Source organism: Annulohypoxylon truncatum, assembly GCF_022578515.1.
Source record: "Annulohypoxylon truncatum strain CBS 140777 unplaced genomic scaffold F4807scaffold_7, whole genome shotgun sequence".
Taxonomy (NCBI): domain Eukaryota; kingdom Fungi; phylum Ascomycota; class Sordariomycetes; order Xylariales; family Hypoxylaceae; genus Annulohypoxylon; species Annulohypoxylon truncatum.
Window position 1 is genome coordinate 416,275 of NW_025953793.1, and position 21,885 is coordinate 438,159.

General features: G+C 47.2%; 8 protein-coding genes across 8 annotated transcripts; 5 read left to right on the top strand and 3 right to left on the bottom strand.

Annotated features, from left to right (window-relative positions):
- Positions 1 to 978: 978 nt before the first annotated feature.
- F4807DRAFT_457768 (CAF1-domain-containing protein) lies at positions 979 to 3,085 on the bottom strand (the record flags this gene model as incomplete). Its single annotated transcript, XM_048001089.1, has 7 exons — positions 979 to 1,309; positions 1,364 to 1,511; positions 1,566 to 2,018; positions 2,106 to 2,154; positions 2,240 to 2,416; positions 2,475 to 2,803; positions 2,854 to 3,085. 7 exons carry the CDS (start codon positions 3,083 to 3,085, stop codon positions 979 to 981), a joined length of 1,719 nt encoding a protein of 572 aa, XP_047856789.1.
- Positions 3,086 to 4,411: 1,326 nt separating this feature from the next.
- On the top strand, positions 4,412 to 6,236 carry F4807DRAFT_415405 (uncharacterized protein). Its single transcript, XM_047997039.1, has 2 exons — positions 4,412 to 5,180; positions 5,238 to 6,236. Exons 1-2 carry the CDS (start codon positions 4,690 to 4,692, stop codon positions 6,115 to 6,117), a joined length of 1,371 nt encoding a protein of 456 aa, XP_047856790.1. The 5' UTR covers positions 4,412 to 4,689; the 3' UTR covers positions 6,118 to 6,236.
- Positions 6,237 to 6,355: 119 nt separating this feature from the next.
- F4807DRAFT_365033 (PHF5-like protein) lies at positions 6,356 to 7,528 on the bottom strand. Its single transcript, XM_047995616.1, has 4 exons — positions 7,242 to 7,528; positions 6,911 to 7,112; positions 6,558 to 6,831; positions 6,356 to 6,494 (listed from the first exon to the last, which is right to left on the bottom strand). Exons 2-4 carry the CDS (start codon positions 6,925 to 6,927, stop codon positions 6,456 to 6,458), a joined length of 330 nt encoding a protein of 109 aa, XP_047856791.1. The 5' UTR covers positions 6,928 to 7,112; positions 7,242 to 7,528; the 3' UTR covers positions 6,356 to 6,455.
- On the top strand, positions 7,266 to 8,687 carry F4807DRAFT_365013 (uncharacterized protein). Its single transcript, XM_047995615.1, has 4 exons — positions 7,266 to 7,499; positions 7,559 to 8,006; positions 8,070 to 8,138; positions 8,190 to 8,687. The coding sequence occupies exons 1-4, from the start codon at positions 7,483 to 7,485 to the stop codon at positions 8,532 to 8,534; spliced, it is 879 nt and encodes a 292-aa protein (XP_047856792.1). The 5' UTR covers positions 7,266 to 7,482; the 3' UTR covers positions 8,535 to 8,687.
- Positions 8,688 to 9,397: 710 nt separating this feature from the next.
- Positions 9,398 to 11,661, top strand: F4807DRAFT_365054 (epoxide hydrolase). The gene is made up of 3 exons (XM_047995617.1): positions 9,398 to 9,853; positions 9,908 to 10,132; positions 10,276 to 11,661. The coding sequence occupies exons 1-3, from the start codon at positions 9,717 to 9,719 to the stop codon at positions 10,928 to 10,930; spliced, it is 1,017 nt and encodes a 338-aa protein (XP_047856793.1). The 5' UTR covers positions 9,398 to 9,716; the 3' UTR covers positions 10,931 to 11,661.
- Positions 11,662 to 12,130: 469 nt separating this feature from the next.
- On the top strand, positions 12,131 to 16,901 carry F4807DRAFT_415423 (phospholipid-translocating P-type ATPase). Its single transcript, XM_047997040.1, has 3 exons — positions 12,131 to 15,734; positions 15,819 to 16,486; positions 16,547 to 16,901. Exons 1-3 carry the CDS (start codon positions 12,573 to 12,575, stop codon positions 16,725 to 16,727), a joined length of 4,011 nt encoding a protein of 1,336 aa, XP_047856794.1. The 5' UTR covers positions 12,131 to 12,572; the 3' UTR covers positions 16,728 to 16,901.
- Positions 16,902 to 16,979: 78 nt separating this feature from the next.
- F4807DRAFT_365117 (GTP cyclohydrolase 1 type 2/Nif3) lies at positions 16,980 to 18,145 on the bottom strand. The gene is made up of 3 exons (XM_047995618.1): positions 17,699 to 18,145; positions 17,406 to 17,629; positions 16,980 to 17,235 (listed from the first exon to the last, which is right to left on the bottom strand). Exons 1-3 carry the CDS (start codon positions 17,762 to 17,764, stop codon positions 17,181 to 17,183), a joined length of 345 nt encoding a protein of 114 aa, XP_047856795.1. The 5' UTR covers positions 17,765 to 18,145; the 3' UTR covers positions 16,980 to 17,180.
- Positions 18,146 to 19,100: 955 nt separating this feature from the next.
- Positions 19,101 to 21,878, top strand: F4807DRAFT_415433 (FAD/NAD(P)-binding domain-containing protein). Its single transcript, XM_047997041.1, has 4 exons — positions 19,101 to 19,382; positions 19,514 to 20,021; positions 20,086 to 21,390; positions 21,442 to 21,878. The coding sequence occupies exons 2-4, from the start codon at positions 19,649 to 19,651 to the stop codon at positions 21,513 to 21,515; spliced, it is 1,752 nt and encodes a 583-aa protein (XP_047856796.1). The 5' UTR covers positions 19,101 to 19,382; positions 19,514 to 19,648; the 3' UTR covers positions 21,516 to 21,878.
- The last annotated feature ends 7 nt before the right edge of the window (positions 21,879 to 21,885 follow it).

Here is a 21,885-nt window from a genome sequence, read left to right on the forward strand (position 1 = left end):
CTGTGGGCCCACGACCCCTTTCGCCAATATCATGTGCCTCAGCTATAGGATCAACCATGGGGAGATGCTATGGGGTTCTAGCATATCCCAAGAGTGCCACCAGAGTTGCAGGTGGATCGTGCTAGCTGCTCTGGGCTCTGCTTGCCCTACTACGCTCCTCGTAGAAGTCGGGGAGTAGCGGGAAAGAGTCAATAGGGGAGCCTTGTATTCTTCCCGCCAGGCAACCAGCTGGGCGGTAGGATGTCTCAGGCTAGTACCTTATCCATCTCTTTCCCGCTTTCCTTCCCTCGGACTCCATATGTATACACACTTGGCACTAGCACCTAGATACTAGTGAGCTTGCGTTCCTTCAAAATGATACTTGTCACCTATCATCCCTAAAGTCGAAGGGAGTCTCCAATAAATTAAAGAAAAAGGCATTGGTAAAGAAGTGATCCTGGGCCTTATATACCTTCTAGGGTATCTGGACTGTGCTCTAAGCACTATTCTGCCCCGTGAAGGATTCAGAGAAGTAAAAGCATAGTAATGTCTTCTATGCGACTCTCGTGTGATCCGTCCCAAGAACAGAAGATGTTATGGAAATAAAGACCACTTTCGGTTTATCTGGTGATTTGCCGGTATATGTTTCAATAATACCTGCTCTTCATATCTTGTAATACCCATGAACCACTGCGGCGACTCGGGCCTAGGCTTTCCTTGGAAAGCCAAATTTGCTTTAATGGAGAGTTCGAGTGAAAGTTGAAAGATGGAGTAAATTATAATAATGAATGAAAAGTCGATATGGACCCGCGTTGGTCCAAAGAGTGCTATCGCGGTTGCCCTGGCATTTAGCAGCGAATAAGAAAACGCTGGTTATAGAAGAGTAACCATCAAGGTCTTCTGTCCGACGTCGTATCCAATCTGATGGGATGAACCCGATGCGGGATCCGTGGGGCTGGATAAATCTTCGCTTGTTATTCAATAATTGTAGGGAAAGGATTACGAAAAGGATATGTACCCGGCCCCTGTTATGGATGATTTGTTGCCATAGGTTCTCCAGAAGGCATCCGTCCAGGGAGGAATTATATGAAGTTCCTTTTCTGAATATGTCTCAGCTGGCATCAATACTGCACTATAACAGTGATAATGCGATGAGTTTGGTTCATCCGATTTGGGAGATTTGTCTCTCGCGTCCTTCGTAATATGAGATATTTGTTTTGAGATAGATTCATCTGCGACGAGCACGTCCCACTTCTGGAGAGCCCCTGATGTACCAATCTCTTCTTTGTCAAGCAAACTATTGACACTTGTGTCGGACCAGGAGGTTGCACTAGAAATAGTGATTAGTGAGTCGTGGTGATGTGGTTAGTCGTATTGGAAATACCTTGAGCTACCGTGATTTGTCGACCTTTTATCATCCTGATCTGGTGGCGATGTGGCTACATAACACGTCTCTTCAATGACATTGATATGCTTTCCAGTATGAAATAAAGTATGAGCTTGTTTCAGGTACAGGACTGCCGTCATCATACCTATTAAGGTTAATAAATATATCACGACTAGTATTTGAGGCTTTGCAGACTTACTATCGAACCCAGCGTTGTGGGCGCCAGCCCGCCCGTTGTTGAATCTGGGATCGCAGCGAAAGGCAGGGAACTGCTGCTTTCCGTAATGATAATGAAGTTCTTGTAATGTGCTGTCTGTTTCCATCATGTGCCTGTCTTTTGTATGCATGAATTTTGTGTCTACAATGCGTGGGAAAAGTGTGTGGCATTTATTGATGAAACCATCAACATTTTGTGGGAGAGGTTCAAAGAATGTTTGGAAAAGAAAAGCAAGGTCTTGTAGTAAATTGTGGCCAACTAATATAGGCCTGGATTTCTTGAGAGCTGCTTCGCAGCGTTGAAAGTCGAAAGTTCGATTGAACTTGCCCCATGACTCAAGACTGATAGGAGGCTTCTTACTGTGGTAAGTCCATTCTCGGCTGACCCTTGTAGCAAATGACCCGCCCGACAATGCTTCAAATAGGATCTGTAGGCCTTTCGGTAGTACGTTAGATTGCGGAGCCATGAGTGTAACTAGGTAGGTATCTAGGTAGGTAGGTAATAGTTTCCTGGTGAACAAACCTGATAGCCTCCTCACCTCCTCTAGATCCAGCTGCTGACGAGTCTCGTTCTAGCCCAAGGCATTATTAGGTTAGTTATATCCATCTATAAACTCAGCTTGAGATAGAATCTGCATAGGGGAGTTAACCACGAACCTTGTGTCTTATAGCTTCGTCTAACAGACTGACAGAAACACCTCCTGTCATAGAACCTGCTGCTATCCTTTTAGCTGTACATGTTGGGTATTCCTCACGGATGATCTGATGAATCAAGCGAAGCTGTAACCCGTTAAGTTTACCCCCATATGGGTTCGTTATGATGAATTCCGTCCCCTAGAAATATGTTAGTTTCATGACTTTTGTCCCAGGAAGAATGCTGTACCGGTCTAACACATTCAGCAACAAATCCCGCGATTTGCCTTCTAGCATATTTGTAAAAACGCTGTGACTCTTCATCGAGCTTCAGGGGGTCCACGTGCTCATGGTTATTGTCCCTGGATGAGCAATATTGCCCTGCAAGTCTTAGTTCTTCACGGCTCAGATAATGCACGCCATGGTCTAAGGCATGAGCCAGGTTGAACTTATTGTGTTGGAGAAAGCTGTACGATCTCGCAGAGACACAGAATCTTCTGTCGAGGTGTCGAGCTAGGCCATCTGATAAAGGACTTCTGGGAAACAGGGGCGAGACGTTACAGTTGAACGTGCGAATTATATGTTCGGCTAGTCATTCACATTAGCTGTAGTTGATCTTGATGCTTTGGCAAGCTTACATCTGTCCTCAGTGTAGTGGCAGAATGTAAACCCAACCTGTAACACTTGATATTTCTCAGCCGCTTCTTTGATTTTAGTGTACGAATCTTGGATAGAATTATCGTGACCAGCGTGGCCATGGGCAGAGGAGATACCGCTCATCTCAACGTCAATTGCTACGAAACGCGCCTTCTGTGCCTCGTGTAGCATGCATGGAAGCATCCAGAAGAAGTTGTTCTTGTCAATCTCCATTGTTTTGATGGAATTGCACCTGCTATGGTACTGGCGATCGATCTTGTTGATTCTATAGTATCGCATCAAATAAATGTGGGGAACAATAAAGGGGGCAAGCCGCTCTCACAAGTCGAAGGAGCACTTCTGTGAAGACATTAGCAAAACGCCTGGATTTTATTTTAGGTACGAAAGAGAAACAGTAATAAAATTGACGAAACTAGAACGGTTTGCTGCACAATCATAAACATGGTATGACAAACAGCTTCTTATTAGTGACCCGTAGAAAAGGCATAGTATCATAATCCGGTGCGACACTATCTCATGTCTGTACTTTCATTATTATACAAGCGACGGATTTGACATTATATTGACATTATATTGTCCCTATACTGTGATGTTAGTCTAAGAATAATATGCTTAGGTTTGAGGTAACTTACCTTAGGTTCCAGCCCGCCGACTGACTATAAATAACAAGTTCTTTATCTCCATTGAGTATATGATCTTACCTGTTTGAAATCCACCCACTCATATTGCTTGGCAAAGAGTGGATGGAACCCCTCATGGATGTGAAGACTCCATTATGATACATATTTGAGACATTCACAACTGGTTGTGCTATCTCTGGGTATAGTTCAGCTTCAAGGATGGGTCAATGACCTCACTGTTTGCAATTGGTCCCAATCTGATTATACATATCTCCTTGACCTGCTTGAGTCTATAGGTCCCTCCGACTACAGTCTACGTAGTGGGCCTGGTTTAGTACAGTGGTACTCTCAACTACCTAATCGGAATTGAGCCTCTGTGGATGCCAGTGGACTATCGCATGAACAGGTGATATGTTCAGAAAGCTCCGCACGCCTTGATCAATAAGGGGCATACTGATATCTCAATGGTTTAACTTCCGTGTGGTTTAACTAGTATAGTTCGTATTGATAAACTTCTTCTGTGTACCTAGGTAGGCTATCATGTTTGCGTATGCAGGTTGCTGATTGTTAATGACTATGGCTAAGGAGCTGATTGAAGAACAAGCTTCATTTCTAGTTGTCTTGCTGGTCGTATTAGATAATTGTGTGAACATATTGGCATATTAATATGGGTTTCTAAGTGCTTTCTGCACATGTTGAAGATGAAGTCATTCAGAAGCGATGTTGAATATTGGAACGGTGTTTGTTCAACGGTGTTCGGAGTGCGGACGAATGAAGTATGAGGAGGGAAATCTCATTATGTAACTCTCTAATTATATAAGCCGGACATGGATTGGAGTAACTGATGTGTTATGTGGGGCAACCTAACGATATTCATACCTGTGGGCCGACATACCGAGGTACAGTCATCTCATAATCACCGAAAGGACGAAAAGAACGGCGGCTTTCAATCCAAACCTTCCGCATACCAGAGAACGCGAAGGCAAGCTTGACCTTCTCCGGTCCCACATGCCTACGCTGTTCCTGCATGTGCATGCTTTTAAAGTTTACGATGTCATTGTTGACACTTATTTTCTCCAATTTCTAATTTATTACTATGAATTTCTGTTGCTGGAATTTATCATCGCGTCTAAGCTGATATTTAGGCCAATTCCTATCTAAGTTATCAAGTTGGAAATTACCTAAGTATTCGCAAACATGTCGTTCGATGGATCCTATACCGCAACATTGAGTCCTACGGCATCCGATAATTTTGGATCGCATGTCCTTTCGAACTCGATATCCTCATTAGCATCTACAACCTCTTCCCGTCCCTCATCAAGCAACATCTCAAAGACCTACCGTCAGGCATCACAATTATTCTTGACGCGTCGACTGCCAGAGGCATTATCAACAGTCTTGCCGTTGATTACCCCATCGACCGAAAATGCAGATGTAAATGGGCTAAGCGAACCGGCACCCGTCGTTCGAGCCTCGAGGTCTACGAGGATAAAAGTCTGGAGCTTATATCTGACTATCCTGAATGCCATATTAGAGCTGGATCCCGACGAAGGAAAAGAGGCCTTTGGCACCCAAGAGTGGCGAGCTCTGTGCAAGAAGGTTCGGGATGGCGATGTCTGGGAAGAGGTCGTACAGTTTGGATATCATGGCGTTGAGGGGGAGGTCGATTCGGATGTGGTCATAAATTTGTAAGTTGGATCCTGATTCGAAGTACGGAAATGTCTTGTCAAGCTAACCGATTGTAGGGCTACACTTCTTCTCGCACATGCCAAGTCACAGGCGGTGAATCAGAAACGGCTAGAAAACTATCTAGCCTCGTCGACTACACCGAATCTCGATATATCCCAGAGACTTGAGGAGACCAAAACTTCGCGGTTGTCGTCGAGGAGAAGGTCGCCATCTAAGGGTGTTGCTAGCGGTGCTGATACCCCTAGAGATCTCAATGCTAGAGTTAAAATCTTGGAGCTCTACACTCTACATGTCTTGCTACGCAATAACGAGTGGGACTATGCGAGGGAATTTATTAGCGTCAGCGCGGTCCTAGATGACGAACGAAGAGAGGCTTTCTTGCAAGCCCTCCAAAGTCTGCAAGAAGAGCAGCAGGAATCAGATCGTAGACAGCGCGAAGAACAGCAAAAGCAGGAAGAGCAGCTGCAGAAAGATATTGAGGAGCAAAGGAGACTCAGAGCAGAGAATGAGGCGAGAGAGCGACGCCGATTGGATGAAGAAAGAGCCAAGCGAGAAGGCAGCGAGGTCGACTACGGCATCGAAAACAGCCAGAGTGCCCCTCGCTCGAAGAACAAACCTCGAACCTCCAGTGGATCCTCTGCTTTATCGAGAGCAGCCAAGTCGTCTGTCCCTAAAGGGAAGAAGGCCGTAGCGCCCCCGAGTTTTGGTGCACGAGCTGCAGTGGTTATTATGAATTTTCGTAAGGTTATTGAGCAGATGGGGGCTACGCTTAAAGCTAACCCTATGTTGCTCATGAGATTGATCGCTTTCGTCGTTAGTATTATTGTTATGTTTGGTAGGAAGGGCATTCGTGAGCGGATTCAGCAGATTATCGGAACAGGTTGGAATAAGGTCAAAACAACAGCGGGTATGGGCGTTAAGGTCAGCTACATCTAATTTATTTGGTGGGCTCATAATCGAGGCATTCTGTCCATCAACTTCTTGCAGATAATAATCACTCGGAAACAGTCGGGCAGCAGCATCCTTACGTAGTTTGACGCTACACAGATCGCATGATTTTATAATAGAAATCATTTCAACTCAAATATGAATACATGGATTCGCCTGTCTAGTCTACTCATAGAATGAATGCCATAATCTCAAAACGCCGGCCGAGAATGCTAGTATTAAGGTATGCCTTTTTCCGCGTGACCACATACCCAGCAATGACATCGATTTGCCACGTATATCAAAAGCCATCAACCTCCACGGCCCAAACCCAGGCCACATGAAGGCTAGTATCCTGTCCGATTCGTTTTCTTCTGGTAGAACAACTGCACGACAAGTTAGTATCTTTAAACAATAAAGCAAGTTCCTAAGAGGATACGCTGACTTACATCTGTTCTTGAACTGCCCAAATTTATAATTTTAGGACATCCGTCTCTGTCCTTCTCGAGTCGCGTACATTCGAAGCAGTAAAACGCGTCGGAAATGCCTTCTCCGCCACACACGACACATTTGTTTTGGTAGTTGCCAAAGCTGCATTCGTCGCAGATGCGGACGAGCGTGGTCGGTCTCACGTAGGAATCGCATACGGGACACTTTCCGTCGCACTTGTCGCAGAGGCGGCCGATGGCGATGCCGGATTGCTTGCGGCACATTACGAGATCGCTATGGAATATTGTGTTAGCTTCTATACCCAATGTCTAGTGAAAAAAAACGATATTGATATCGCCAAGGTGACACTTACGGATGATGTCGAGACATGTTGACCGAACAGAAACCTCACAATGATTAAGTGATTGGGATGATGTTGTAGATAGGAGGAATCGGAACTTTATAGTTCGAAACCAATTACAGTATCACGGTGGTTTGTCGATACGATAGCCTTCTAGATGATTTCTCAGCCTTGCCACTTCTTTCTACAGATTTATTCGGCAGACTGCACGGAGCTTGCACGAGATCGAACCTTGTTAGCATAATGTACATAAAGTGGAGTAGCATATGCACAATTGCATAAACTCATGTTTGTCCGATGTAATTAAGTGGGGATATTTCATGTACCTGGTACCTGACCTTACCTTTTTAGTTCAACTTTGACAGTCGCATTTTGGAGCTTGGGCCCGCGTTTGTTTGCTCTATCCTTCAGCCTCGCGACGTTTTTAAAATATTCAATCTTTCCTGCCTACACATGTTCTACGAGAAAATTGCACCACACGAGAATGACCTAATCTAATCTTTCGCGCGATGTGGCAGTCGTCTTCTTAAATTGCGCATCCTATCCTCCTCATAATTCTGCTCTGGCTGGGGAAAGTCGACACGATGTCGGCCAACGAAACGTGAGAGACGACCCTGGCTCTAATTCTATTGGTCGCAATTGGCTAATAATTAAAATCAGCACCCCCAATGGTCGCAGCCCACAGCGCGAGACGACTGCTATCGAAACAGAGGAAGATAATACTAATTCGCAAAAACGTAAGGCTTCGTCGCCTCCGCGCAGCGAAGATAAGCCTAGCCAGTCGCCGAAAAGAGCGAAATTGGACGGCAAGTCGGATGAAGATACCAGCGCTAAGGCTCCACCAACCCCAAAGGAGCCCGGCACAGACCGCCGCCAGAGCGTATTGCAAGAAGAGAGAAGGCGCGGAAAGCGGTTATTCGGCGGTTTGCTAAGCACACTAAGTCAAACCACTTCTAGCTCGCAGCAAAAGAGACGTCAAGAGATTGAGCGACGACAGCAGGCAAAAGTCCATCAGCAGAGAGCCGAAGATGATAAGCAAAGAGAAGAAAAGTTAGCTAAGTTGAGGACGGTTCGCAAAATAGAACAACTTAAGTTCGACGAGAAAGTTGTAAGTTGATACTCATGTTGTTCTGATGGCTACCTAGGTTCCTTAAGCTAACAAGTTTATCAGATGCAAACGAGGCACACAAATATGTTAGCGATGGCTCGTTTTCTAGAGACTAAGAGCACTCCAAAAATCGTCAGTGCGACCTTGCGATCATATAGATGTATCGGCTAACCATAGTATTAGTACTACTTGCCATGGGACCCCACGCCCGAACAAGAAGATGCCATCCAGGAGCAAGTCCGCGATGCCAAGGATACGATCGAGAGGGAGGTTCTCGAATTCAAACAACGCAAAGAGCAGCGATTAAAAGCATTAGGCATCGCAGTCGACCCCCCTGCGCTTGAGCCTAAGGACATAGTGGGTAGTAAACCTGACGATGAGCACCCTATTGACATTCCACAATCTAACCCTTCTTCTACTACTACTGATCGCCCCCCTTCCCATGCCGGTAAGGTTGGCCACGAAAAAGAGCCAGACAGGGCAGACGATGTAATGATAGAGGAGGTCGAAGACACGGTTATATACTAAATTTCCCAACGTCTACGCCTCTGATTTTCTCTATTTATTGTTATGTATTCGGGATGTTCAGGCGGTGGACGGAAGGTACAGGCGCATTTGCGTGATATGGATCTACGGGCTGTGGGAATTATTTACTGTAAGTTTCGAGTCTTCGGAACTAACCAAGGTTAAAACTGAAAGTGAGTTTATACAATGCATTTGACCATACTCCAGCCTAAGATTTCGGATTTCCGGTGAGCTTGTTAGGAACGTGTAGTTACCAACATGTTCTAAGTCGGATCTCAATTGTCAGTCCGTTGGTGATTTCTCCAATAATCATCCATGGTTGCTAGATATGTGCCTCTCTTGGTGTTGATGCTTCTTCGCCGTATTATTGGACGGCAAACCACTACAGGAATTACCTATATGACGATTGTCCCCTTTGTTACCAGTATTGCTGTCAATTATTGAATCATGAAGTCCCGATAGTTTCCTAGCACTTGTTTCCGTCGGGGCAATTAGTCGTCTAGATATATCCACTAGGAGCTCCACGTTGCTAGACGTAACCCACATATCTTACATGCAGCCATTATGCAAACATTAGGACCAAGCATGACCCCTTAGAAGCAATACTATATGTCTCAATGTAAAGGTATGCCGACATCCTCGGCATCCCTTTACCTAGGCAGGTATAAGCTATGGTTACGTAGCTACAATGCCATCCCGGCCAGGGATAGCTTTCGTCTCCGCTCTTTGTCTAGGCAATCTATCAACATGTCATAAACGCCCGATTGGCTAGCTAGCGACACTTCTTGCACGCACATATCGTCTGTCGTATTCCTTGCCGACCCATGTAGGCACTTATACCGGCGAAAATGTTTGCCCTTACAATGCCTAATGTAATATGTATACCTATTAGTAAGAACAGCTCTACAGGTTAGCATGAATCATGCCGGTGACACTCTGCAAGCATGCTAGGTAGACTAGCTCCCGCAACCGATTTCCTGTTTTAGAAGTTGCCCGAAGGATTAGATACATCAACTCGGTCGAACCGGCGTGTCAACGGCCGGTCCCAAAGGCATATAAATAGGTAGCTCCCTTACTTGAGCCCGAATTCTCCCCCACCCGCGTAGTTGCCATCCGCTTTGTAACGGTAGTTGATCGCAAAGTTTTAGATCTCTACGACAGGAAGCCCCTGGATCCTAGAACAATATGTCCATAGACGCATTGGTCCCCAACGACCCTCGAGTCGAGCATAAATTCAAATCCTTTGGCGATATCAAATATTACTATGTCTTAGCTAAGCCGCAGGGCAAACCGGTTGCCACTGTTCTCCTTGCTCATGGCTGGTGAGTAGCCTCGGACCCAATAGATTTGCGGACTGCTCACGAAGCCATCGGTAGGCCTGATCTCGGGTTTGCATGGCGATTCCAAGTCCCTTACCTCACGTCCCTGGGCTTGCAGGTTATTGTTCCAGACATGCTGGGATATGGGCAAACTTCTGCTCCTGATTCTTTCGATGAGTACACGATGAAGAAAATGACTGCTCATATTGCAGCTATTATCAAGGAGGTTACCGACCAACCTGTCATCCTCGGCGGGCACGATTGGGGCGGGTTTTTCGTTTGGTAAGCTGCTAGCTATCGAGGCTCCTTTTAATCGCCAGTGACTCGACTTGTAGCCCCTAAACTATGCAGCTACAAGAAACTGACGTCCTAATCGGGAACAACACTCGTAATATTGGTCATGTGCTGACACCATTCTCACGTAGGCGCATGTACGCATACTACCCCGAGTTAATCCGAGCAATATTCAGCATTTGCGTACCTTACATGCCTCCGTCACCGGTCAAGATCACGCTGGAGCAACTGGTGGAAAAGATGCCTAACTTCCGGTATCAGCTGCAATTTGCAAGCGGGGAGGCGGAGAATATCCTCAACAAAACGCCTGAGAATATCCGGGGCCTCATGAACGGCTTACTTGGCGGTAGAACGCCAGATGGCAGCACCGCCCTCAGAGTCGAGGTCGGCCTCATCGAGGAGAACCTGCAGAAGATCAGCCCTGCCACGTCCGTTAGCAAGGAGGTGATCGATTTCTACGTCCAGGAGCACTCGCGCCACGGCTTCCGCGGCCCGTGCAACTGGTACCGGACTCGCACTCTCAACGCGGAGGACGACCTGGAGCTCGCGAAGAATCCGGATCCCAGAATCAACGTGCCGGCCATGTTGATCATGGCGGAGAAAGATGCCGCGCTCCCGCCACGTCTAGCGCAAGGCCAGGAAAAGCTTTTCACTGCCGGGCTTAAGAGCGAAGTTATTAACGATGTCGGCCACTGGGTCATGGTTGAGAAACCCGAAGAGACTAATAAGCATATTGGAGATTTCGTCAAGAGCGTCCTTGGAGATGAGCTTAAGGCGTCGCTGTAGAGCTAGAGTTCAGCCCATAGCCCAATCGTAGGCACCTAAGCGGTACATATGTAAAGAACACATACTATACTAAGGACTTAGCATACGTGCAATTGATGGATATTCGTATTAGAGTGGCTGATTATGCGCGACGCGCAATGTGTAGCCTATTCTGTCTCGCATAGTTGCTGCCTGTTGCTATTCATAGGTAGGCAATGGAATTTGTAGATATGTAGCATGAACTGTTTAGGTGTGGCATGGAGAGTCAGTAGAACGAGAAAGTGTCTACCTAATATTTATACCAATTGAAATAGAGTATAAGCTAGCTGAGCGAGGGTATCACGAAGAAGTTGATACTACATGGGTATTACCTCCAGTAGATTAAGAGTCTAAACTCGATAGGAATTGTTTGTACGCCGTCGGGCAAGGAGGAGGAAACTACGGTCGACAACGCCACAATGAATACCGGGTAGTAACCCCTCCGCCTCTGAAATATGTACGCAGTATGTTCGCCCACTTAAAATAAGATTGATGAATAGTCCCAAGACTTTCTGCGCATGCACTTTATCCTTGCGAAGTTAGCTAAGTGAGCTAGTGGATGTTTATTTAATGACTTTATTTATGTTGCGCTGAGCTGAAATTAGAAAACAGCGTGATTGGTATCGCGATGGTTTTATGCTTCTTTTCTTAATGTCACGCAAATGCATTTATACCGATATTAAGTAAGACGCTTCCACCCGCAATGCCTGGATGTTTCGCATCAAAAGATGAAGTAAGAGGCGTACGTACCTAGTAGGTGAGATCTTTACCTATAATCGATATCTTAAAGATATATATACGTCAGCCATGTGCGTTAAGGTACGATAGAGATTGTACCTTACGGGTGTTTTCCGTTAATCAGACCCTCCCTTAGGAAACATCAAATATTGAACTCGCCTCATCAGCCACACCTGTAATCTCCTTAGCCTATCAAAAGCCTCTGCCAACTAAGAGGCGATCATTAATGAGGTTAGCTTGGCTTGCGTTACCCACACCCCGCGGGCGGAAACTACTGGTCGACTTGCTCCGGTTGCTCCTGACTGAGGGCTGTGCAAAAGAAAAAGACAGTCGTACACGAACACGGGAGGCGGCGGCCCACTTTATTATGCTACTGCTAAGGATATTGCTTAGGCCGGGGGCTTGGCCTGTACTGATGTTACCCTTTTTGCATTTCTTGCGTTTCGACCTACTTTGGCTGATTGTACATACCACCGCTGAACCGGTACAATTTATCAGACTCTCTTCCATTGCCTCATCGTCAACACGACAACTTTTCGATTATTATCACTCCCTCATCGTCGTAATTGCGACCTTTCCTTTCCATTCATCGCTGCTCGCATTTCGTCACCCTAGTAATTGCATACCTTCGATTCTCGCCATATACGAACTGAGGCCATCTCGTATTCCGTACCTCCTGTCTGTCCTGCATAATACAGCGATTTGAATGTCATTCTTCTAAAGCCAACGGCAAAACCATCTACATATGGGAACCTTGTATTGGGTCTTAGATTAACTACTACTAAATGAAAGCCTTAAACTAGATCGACTAGCAAAATATTGGATTTCCGTCGCGTCCCGTATGCCTCCCATTTCGCTCCCTTTGTAGCATCCATTCCTTCGCGACATGGCTGGAAGGGCGCCTCCTGGAGGCAACTCTGGTTCCGGAAATGACCTTTTACTCGATCTCGACGATAGCCCTCCCTATGGAGGGCAAAGGCAACCTATACACGATGACCACTCATCTCGACCGTCTGTATCATACGATGATTTCGTTGGCGGCAGCCAAACCACCCACCCGGCTGTCAAAAACCCAGCACCCGGCGCTGGTGTTTCGGGACCTCGACCACCATACTTAGTCGATAACGATAGACAATACAGCCAATCTTCCGATCTACACAACTATTCAAGATACGCCGACGACTTCGACGATTACCCCGATGACGGTCAGTCGTATTATCAGCATGGAGGAGCGATGAACGCGGCCGACATGGAAGGCCGTGTCAATGCGCGGAACCGTAATAGCGTACTCGGGTTAGGAGGTGGCTTTTTGGGAAGGGCAAAGAAGATGCTCGGCATGGGACAGAAGGGTTATTCGGAAATGGACCTGCCTTTGACGGAGCCAGGTCACGGAAGGGGGGATTTGGGCACCGAGCCTCAAAAACAAAATAAGAAATTTGAGTTGAAGAACTTCAGGTTTGGCTTTGGCAGGGGCAAACCGGACCCGTCGACTTTGGGTCCTCGCATCATCCACTTGAACAACCCTCCCGCGAACGCCGCGAACAAATATGTCGACAACCATGTCTCTACCGCTAAATATAACGTTGCCACGTTCCTACCCAAATTCTTAATCGAGCAGTTCTCCAAATTCGCCAATGTTTTCTTCTTATTTACGGCAGCCTTGCAGCAAATTCCAGACCTGTCTCCGACGAACCGTTATACGACTATTGGCCCTCTCGTCGTTGTTTTGTTGGTATCTGCGGGCAAGGAATTAGTCGAAGACTACAGGAGGAAGCAGGCCGATAGTGCTCTCAATAACTCGAAAGCTAGGGTCTTGCGAGGATCAACCTTTGAAGAGACGAAATGGATCAATGTGGGCGTAGGGGATATAGTGCGGGTAGAATCGGAGGAGCCTTTCCCTGCCGATATTGTCTTGCTTGCTAGTTCCGAACCAGAGGGATTGTGTTATATCGAAACAGCAAACCTCGACGGCGAAACTAACCTTAAGATCAAACAAGCGTTGCCGGAGACTTCTACTATGGTTAGTCCAGCGGAATTGAGTAGATTAGGGGGCAGGGTCCGTTCCGAACAACCAAATAGTAGCCTGTATACGTATGAAGCTACTCTGACTATGCAAGCTGGCGGCGGAGAAAAGGAGCTGCCCCTTAACCCAGAACAGCTATTACTACGAGGTGCCACCCTCAGGAATACTCCCTGGGTACATGGTATTGTAGTGTTCACGGGACATGAGACCAAGCTTATGCGCAACGCCACCGCCGCTCCGATCAAACGGACCAAAGTCGAACGGCAACTCAACATGCTGGTCCTTGCGTTAGTCGGCATGTTACTTGTTCTCAGTGTCGTGTCTACCGTGGGAGAGCTAGTTTTCCGGTCCGTTCGATCGGATTCAATCTCTTACCTGGAGTTAGGGTCCCTAAGTGATGCAGGCGACGTGGTGAATGCGATATTCAAGGATCTCGTCACCTACTGGGTCTTGTTCTCTTCTCTGGTTCCCATCTCGCTGTTTGTGACTGTCGAGATGGTCAAATACTGGCATGGCATTCTGATCAACGACGACCTCGACATTTACTATGACAAGACAGATACACCTGCAAACTGCCGGACATCGAGTTTGGTTGAAGAGTTAGGCATGGTCGGTTATGTATTTTCGGACAAGACGGGAACTCTAACGTGTAACATGATGGAGTTTAAGCAGTGCACAATCAGCGGAATACAATACGCGGACGAGGTACCGGAGGATCGAAGGGCCACGGTACAAGACGGCGTGGAAGTTGGAATCCACGATTTTAAGCGATTGCGCGAGAACCTCAAATCACACGAGAGTGCCGAGGCGATGCACCATTTCTTAGCTCTCCTCTCAACCTGCCATACCGTTATTCCGGAGCGGGACGAGAAGGGCGACGGTATTAAATATCAGGCCGCCTCACCCGATGAGGGTGCCCTGGTTCAGGGTGCCTTGATGTTAGGCTATAAGTTCGTTGCTCGGAAACCACGATCCGTAATTATCGAGGTTGAAGGCAAAGAGTACGAGTATGAGCTTCTAGCTGTTTGCGAATTCAACTCTACGAGGAAGCGAATGTCTACGATTTACCGATGCCCCGATGGGAAGATTCGACTCTACTGCAAGGGTGCAGACACCGTTATTCTAGAACGCTTGAATGAGGACAACCCCCATGTCGAGCAAACTCTACTACACTTGGAGGAATATGCTTCTGAAGGTCTTCGTACTCTCTGTTTGGCAGTGCGTGAGATCCCTGACCAGGAATTCAAGGAGTGGTACAGTATGTTTGACAGGGCCCAGACCACTGTGGGCGGTAACCGAGCTGAAGAGCTGGATAAAGCGGCTGAGATTATCGAGCACGACTTCTACCTGCTAGGCGCGACTGCTATTGAGGATCGTCTTCAAGACGGCGTGCCCGAAACCATCCATACATTACAGCAAGCGAATATCAAGGTCTGGGTTTTGACTGGAGATCGCCAGGAGACAGCCATCAACATCGGCATGAGCTCCAAGCTACTGAGTGAAGATATGATGCTCCTCATCGTCAACGAAGAAGACGCCAGCGCGACTCGCGATAATATCCAGAAGAAACTGGATGCCATCCGGAATAACGCAGACGGTTCGGTTGAAATGGACACATTAGCCCTTGTCATTGACGGTAAATCCCTTACCTACGCCCTGGACCCAGACATGGAGAAGATTTTCTACGACCTTGCCGTTATGTGCAAAGCGGTCATCTGTTGCCGTGTTTCGCCGTTGCAAAAGGCCTTGGTTGTGAAGTTGGTCAAGAAGTTCTCATCGGAGATCCTCCTCGCTATTGGCGACGGAGCGAACGACGTGTCTATGATCCAGGCCGCCCATATCGGAGTTGGTATTTCGGGCGTTGAAGGTCTTCAGGCTGCACGGTCGGCCGATATTTCGATTGCTCAGTTTCGATTTCTCCGCAAACTCACCCTTGTTCACGGTGCTTGGAGCTACCAACGTATCAGTAAAACCATCCTCTTCTCCTTCTACAAGAACATCACTCTATACATGACGCAATTCTGGGTAAGCTAATCCCATCTCTAATATTTTTCTATGCCCTTTCTATACATCATAGTCTTAGAGAACCCTAGACTAACGCATCGGCAGTACACATTCCAAAACGTGTTTTCAGGCGCTATCATCTACGAGTCTTGGACATTATCCTTCTACAACGTCTTCTACACTGTACTACCTCCTCTCGTTATGGGCATTCTAGATCAGTTCATTTCCGCACGACTCCTTGATCGTTATCCGCAATTGTACACTCTAGGACAGCAAAATCAGTTTTTCAAGATCAGCACATTTGCCTCTTGGATTGCAAGTGCCGTCTACCATTCTATCGTCCTCTACATTTTCTCCGAACTTATTTGGTACGGAGACTTGATTTTGCACGATGGTACGATGGCAGGCCATTGGGTCTGGGGTACGGCCTTGTATGCGGCTACCCTTGCAACGGTTCTCGGAAAAGCTGCGTTGGTGACAAGCAACTGGACCAAGTACCACGTCATGGCCATCCCGGGAAGCATGTTGATATGGTACATATTCATCGTTGTTTACGGTATCGTTGCTCCGATGGTTGGGATTTCCGAGGAATACCATGGGCTGGTACCAGTACTATTCTCTAACCCCGTGTTCTGGCTCCAAACGATTACTCTGCCTATGCTTTGCCTGCTTCGGGATTTCGCCTGGAAGTATGCTAAGAGGATGTATTACCCCCAAACGTACCATCATATACAAGAGATCCAGAAGTATAATATCCAGGATTACCGTCCTAGGTAAGTTCTCAGTCTTGATATGTTTTTTTTCTTATTCGATATGACTAACGAGATGTACAGGATGGAACAATTCCAGAAGGCGATCAGGAAAGTGCGCCAGGTGCAGCGCATGAGAAAACAACGCGGATATGCTTTCTCGCAAGCAGATGAGAGTCAGACGCGTGTGATCAATGCGTACGATACGACGAGACATAGGGGGAGATACGGCGAGATGCCGGCATCGACGCCGGGCGCAAGGTAGTTTTCGGCTGGCTCGGTTGGGGCTTGATTTTTTGTGCTTTACATGTACCATATTTATATATGGTCTGGCTACATGTGCCGGACAGGAACGATTACTACGATATTCTAAGGTTGTGGCCTAAGAGGTGCGGCGTACAGTAGAAAGGAAAGAAGAAAAAAAGAGCAATAACATTATTAAGGCAGTGCGGTGATAAGTGAGCAGAGTGATGTGAAGATTGGGTGTGATAAGCCATATTGCGATGCGAGCTGCGAGTTGGCTGGATATGCAGCCCACCCTTAAGTCATAGAAGCCCCATCGATTGACGTAGACGGCCGTCTATGTACAATCTCGCTCAAGACTAACCATTATTTTTTCGAGTACGGGGGAAAGGTCAAGTTAGCCATGGTCGACAAAATCGTTCCTCGTATCCCTTGACCATATTACTCGTTGTTTAATTACAAGCTTCCATATATGCTAGTAGTTCTCCAGCTTGAGGACGTGGTACGCGGGTTCCTCATACGGATGAGCCCTTGAACAGGATCAGCTTTGTTAGCTACAAGCGCCGGTCACATATTTTTGAGGGAGAGGTGAATCGGACTTGGAAGAAAGCAAATAAACTTAGCTTAAGCGGGAAGAGAAAGCAGGGGAGAGGTGGCACATGGGCGAGATATGGTACGGAGAGAGGGGAGGCCAACATACCCCTTCAGCGCGGCAACAGCCCCCTTGACGACGTCCTCGCCGACGCACAGCGTCTCGACGCGCACCTCGGGCGTCTCCTCCAAGGCCCCGACGCTCCCGATGTGCGGGTTCGCGGCGTCGCCGGGCCGGAACTGGCCCGTCCCGGTCGTCGACCAGCAGCACTCCGTGTAGTTCCCCGGTCCCGGGTACCGGCCCGCCCCGGCGGCGAAGATGGCTGCTTTGCACTGCCGGGGGTTAGGTTAAAGGTTGTTTAAAGGGAGAGGAGGGCGGGCAAAGGGGAGGGTGTAACGAACTGCTTGGACTGCGGAGGGCGGCGCGTAGAAGATTAACGTGAAGGATTTGACTGCTGCGGATGCCATGGCCTGAGACTGGCGTCTATCTGAGATGTGAGAGTGAGATGGTATGTAATTTGGTATAGTTACTAAACGTGAGGATAACAAACTCTGAGCTGAGAGAAGATAGTATGCTTTCAAGTGCGCACCAGACTATACGGCTTGCTGAGCTTGTAATTCATTAAACGATGATAACGACGGCGGTAGGTGTTGAGGTGGGGATGAGGCTGGATTATTTCTATCTCCAATCATTGCAGCGATTTTGACCCCGCGCCATGATGATCTAGTAATACACCCTCCTTAAACTCTATACCACAGCCTTAATTCACCTCGGTATCTAGTCGATATCTATATCATAAATCGTCCAACGAGCACAACGTTCATTGTGTAATAGAATGGCCGTATCTAAGCAAGAGACGTAATCTAAGTGACCTCTTTTGCGCTGGCTGATCAAATTATGGGCGGAGTGAGGGATAAACATGTTGATTTAGAGGGGAGTCATTAAGAAGTATTGACCATTGCTAATAATAGACCAATTCCATGGATGAATAGATCATTGCTTACTAGTGAGTTATAAAATAAAGATATATAGTAGTGAGGAGCCAATGTTGAGCGGCGATTTGGTAGCTCTCAACACATAGACAGGGGAGACCCAATACACCGGTAGGTAAGTGTAGTCCATAATCTTATAGTTATATCCGAATAGTAAGATAGGACGGATGGCTCAAGCCTCCTTGCTCTTGTTGAGAGTGGCTTATCTTCTAAGACAATCGTTATGCCAGGTTTGATTTAATAGAAACATACAACCATGGTGGATGTCCTACTAGGTACCGAAAGCTGTTGAATGGGTACTATGAGCTCATAGGATGCGTTATAATCTTGTTGACCGAGCTGAGCGTCTGATCCATGGGCTTGGAAGAGTTGAGGTTGTACCAGTAATTCGACATTCGGAATCTGGAATCCGGGGTTACTTGCCCATTTCATATGTCCCATAATTACTAGTGTACGTCCACAAAAAAGAAACTGGGGATATGGTTCTGATTTCATCTGTTATTCTTAATCATAGATCGTAAAAGAGTTAAGCAGTACTATTATGGTCCCTCGTAGATGTTGGATCTAACCTTCAACTTGATAAGTCCGGCGGAACGGATTCAACAGTGTGACGGAAAGAGGTGTCTCCGGATGCCCGAATCATATCCGAGGCCCTTATCTTTCCGAGACGGGTTGCTGATTCATTCCGTGCGTTGAAGCCCGGGTCTCGTCGACCCAACAAATGATAATCATAAGTATAGAGATATCATCGAAAAAAAGGAATAAGAAAGAAGTATGTATTTTGGGTGAGATAAGATTGAAGATGTTCCGTCTCATAAGCATCGAAACTTGAGAATTAACACGGTGAAAGTCTGAAAATTATTAATACCTCAACTTATCTTTGATTAGAATAGGGCGGGACATGGTGGGGGTTAGAAGTTGACTAATGATCTTGAGGTTAAGTTCATCCATATTTGGCCTAGCTTAATTGGATAAAAAGGGAAATCCGAGCTTCTGGGAAATCGTCATGCTTCTTGGCGTTGTGCTGCTCCAGTTGCTCCTGCAGTAACCTAAAGACCCCTGTATATTCCACGGACACGGACTTCGCTTGGAGGTAAGCTCTTTTCCTTTTGTGGAAAAGTTAACAAAAGAAAAGGGATTTCGAGACCCGATCCACCTAAAAATTCCTCACATTCGTTCCAATTGACGATGAGTCTTTGCTGACCCTTACCAATTTTTACCTAGTATTTTTATTGATCGTCTAGATAACCTCCCGCCCCACGAAACCTTTTTTTCCGATTATATTTTTGCCTCCCCAAGCATCTGTTCGTCCTTTATCCTTTTCGCCTACACGGTAACTTCGCCGTTGGTCACGATCCGATGGCGTCGTCCTCGAGGGCATTAAGTCGGCTCACGGGCCCGGCTAGCAGACAGTTGTCTGTGCATGTGAATGCGCCCACCGTCAAGTTTAGCACGACGTCATGCCCGCGAAACCCAACTTCCACCTCCACCGTTGTCGCAAGAGCACGTGGAAGAGCGACAGTTCTCCCTCGCCAATTCACGAGATCCTACGCCGATGCAGCTCCGACAAAGAAGCCGCGCAGAATTCGTAACACCATCAAGTGGACTTGGCGCCTAACCTACCTAACCCTCCTCGCTGGCGTCGGCGCTGTCATCTATGATGGCTACTCAGACCGTCATCCAGAAGAGCAATATGTCCCTGATCCTCAGAAGAAGACCTTGGTGATCCTGGGTGAGTACCTAACTCGGTACCAATTGAAATTTTTTTCAGTATATCTAACTATATATATCTAAAGGTACTGGATGGGGTTCCGTCGCTTTACTCAAGAAATTGGATACTGCCAACTACAATGTCGTGGTTATCTCGCCTCGTAACTACTTCCTCTTCACGCCCTTACTACCCTCTTGCACCACCGGAAATATCGAGCACCGCTCCATCATGGAACCTGTCCGCCAAATCCTACGCCACAAGAAAGCCGCTGTCAAGTTTTACGAAGCCGAGGCTACCCATATCGACGTTGACAAGAAGGTTGTCAGGATCACTGACAACAGTGACATCAAGGGCAAAGTCCATGAAACCGAGGTCCCCTATGACATGCTCGTTATTGGCGTGGGTGCCGAGAATGCCACTTTCGGTATTCCTGGTGTTCGTGAGCACAGCTGTTTCCTGAAGGAGATTAAAGATGCCCAGGCTATTCGTACCAAGATCATGGATTGTGTCGAGACCGCCGCTTTCAAGGACCAGACACCAGATGAGGTCGACCGTCTTCTCCACATGGTAGTCGTCGGCGGTGGTCCTACCGGTGTCGAGTTTGCTGGTGAGCTGCGGGATTTCTTTGACGAGGATATCCAGAAGCTTATCCCCGACATTGCCCCGCGGTTCAAGGTCACTCTGATCGAGGCCCTCCCTAACGTTCTACCTATGTTCAGCAAGCAACTCATCGACTACACTGAGAGCACCTTCAAGGAGGAGCATATTACCATCATGACTAAGACCATGGTTAAGCGGGTGACTGATAAGACGGTCGAGGCCGAAGCTGTTGGTCCCGATGGAAAGAAGACTTTGGTCACTATCCCATTCGGTCTTCTCGTGTGGGCCACCGGCAACACCGTTCGCCCTATAGTCAAGGATCTCATGTCCCAAATCCCCGCCCAGAAGGATTCGAGGCGCGGTCTTGCTGTTAACGAGTATCTTGTTGTTCAAGGAGCAAGAGACATCTGGGCTGTGGGCGACTGCGCTGTTGCCGGATATGCGCCAACTGCCCAAGTCGCCTCTCAAGAAGGCGCTTTCCTCGCTAGGCTGTTCAACAACATGGCTAGGACCGAGGATCTAGAGCAGAGGGTCCGCGACCTTAGCGCTGGTCTGAACCTCAAACCTGGTAACACACCAGAGGTGACGCAAGAGATCGAAGAGTTAGAGAAGCAACTTCGCCGTATCAAGGACGTCAAGCCTTTCCACTACTCTCACCAAGGCAGCTTAGCCTATATCGGCAGTGAGAAGGCTGTCGCTGATGTCGCCTGGCTGAACGGCAACGTTGCCAGTGGCGGCAAGCTCACCTATCTCTTCTGGCGAAGCGCTTACTTGAGCATGTGTTTTAGCAGTATGTATACCCCTATATTGCTATGACTGATTGATACTAATAGTTTCCTAGCTCGCAACCGTGTTCTAGTCGCTCTCGATTGGGTTAAAGCTAAGCTCTACGGACGAGACGTTTCCCGAGAGTAGATACCATTGCCCAGTATCTAATCTCACCCAACAACCTTTCGGATCATCTTACGATTTTCCTTTGAATCGGAATTGATGAATTTTCTCTTCCATGGGTCCTGGTACCTTGTATATTTCGTCCTTGCGGAGTTGGGAGAAGTGCTAGCAAGACCTAATACTACGAGAACGGAGTGGACAAAACTGGTTTCTCTGACAAAGGGGGGCATGAATGGCACGCACACAAAAGCGCATAGAGAGTGGTATCCTGTCTTAGGAATCCTAGGTAGTAGGTTAGGATAGGATAGACCGGCGTTACGCGAAGCTTGCTGGGGCGCGCTTCCATATGTATTATGATCAATAATTTATCATCAATGATTCCCATGCAGTGATA

Excerpts from the sequence above, each read along its gene's own strand:
- F4807DRAFT_415433 (XM_047997041.1), top strand. The coding sequence starts at position 19,649 with ATGGCGTCGTCCTCGAGGGCATTAAGTCGGCTCACGGGCCCGGCTAGC. Across the intron at positions 20,022-20,085 it reads GAAGACCTTGGTGATCCTGG|GTACTGGATGGGGTTCCGTC; the intron begins GTGAGTACCTAA and ends ATATATCTAAAG. Across the intron at positions 21,391-21,441 it reads CTTGAGCATGTGTTTTAGCA|CTCGCAACCGTGTTCTAGTC; the intron begins GTATGTATACCC and ends ATAGTTTCCTAG.
- F4807DRAFT_415423 (XM_047997040.1), top strand. The coding sequence starts at position 12,573 with ATGGCTGGAAGGGCGCCTCCTGGAGGCAACTCTGGTTCCGGAAATGAC. Across the intron at positions 15,735-15,818 it reads TATACATGACGCAATTCTGG|TACACATTCCAAAACGTGTT; the intron begins GTAAGCTAATCC and ends ACGCATCGGCAG. Across the intron at positions 16,487-16,546 it reads ATCCAGGATTACCGTCCTAG|GATGGAACAATTCCAGAAGG; the intron begins GTAAGTTCTCAG and ends CGAGATGTACAG.
- F4807DRAFT_365033 (XM_047995616.1), bottom strand. Across the intron at positions 6,495-6,557 it reads TGGGCAGTTCAAGAACAGAT|TTGTTCTACCAGAAGAAAAC; the intron begins GTAAGTCAGCGT and ends CTTGTCGTGCAG.
- F4807DRAFT_365117 (XM_047995618.1), bottom strand. The coding sequence starts at position 17,764 with ATGGCATCCGCAGCAGTCAAATCCTTCACGTTAATCTTCTACGCGCCG. Across the intron at positions 17,630-17,698 it reads CGCCCTCCGCAGTCCAAGCA|TGCAAAGCAGCCATCTTCGC; the intron begins GTTCGTTACACC and ends AACCCCCGGCAG. Across the intron at positions 17,236-17,405 it reads GCTGTTGCCGCGCTGAAGGG|GGCTCATCCGTATGAGGAAC; the intron begins GTATGTTGGCCT and ends ATCCTGTTCAAG.
- F4807DRAFT_365054 (XM_047995617.1), top strand. The coding sequence starts at position 9,717 with ATGTCCATAGACGCATTGGTCCCCAACGACCCTCGAGTCGAGCATAAA. Across the intron at positions 9,854-9,907 it reads GTTCTCCTTGCTCATGGCTG|GCCTGATCTCGGGTTTGCAT; the intron begins GTGAGTAGCCTC and ends AGCCATCGGTAG. Across the intron at positions 10,133-10,275 it reads TGGGGCGGGTTTTTCGTTTG|GCGCATGTACGCATACTACC; the intron begins GTAAGCTGCTAG and ends ATTCTCACGTAG.
- F4807DRAFT_415405 (XM_047997039.1), top strand. The coding sequence starts at position 4,690 with ATGTCGTTCGATGGATCCTATACCGCAACATTGAGTCCTACGGCATCC. Across the intron at positions 5,181-5,237 it reads TCGGATGTGGTCATAAATTT|GGCTACACTTCTTCTCGCAC; the intron begins GTAAGTTGGATC and ends AACCGATTGTAG.
- F4807DRAFT_365013 (XM_047995615.1), top strand. Across the intron at positions 8,007-8,069 it reads TTAAGTTCGACGAGAAAGTT|ATGCAAACGAGGCACACAAA; the intron begins GTAAGTTGATAC and ends CAAGTTTATCAG. Across the intron at positions 8,139-8,189 it reads CTAAGAGCACTCCAAAAATC|TACTACTTGCCATGGGACCC; the intron begins GTCAGTGCGACC and ends CCATAGTATTAG.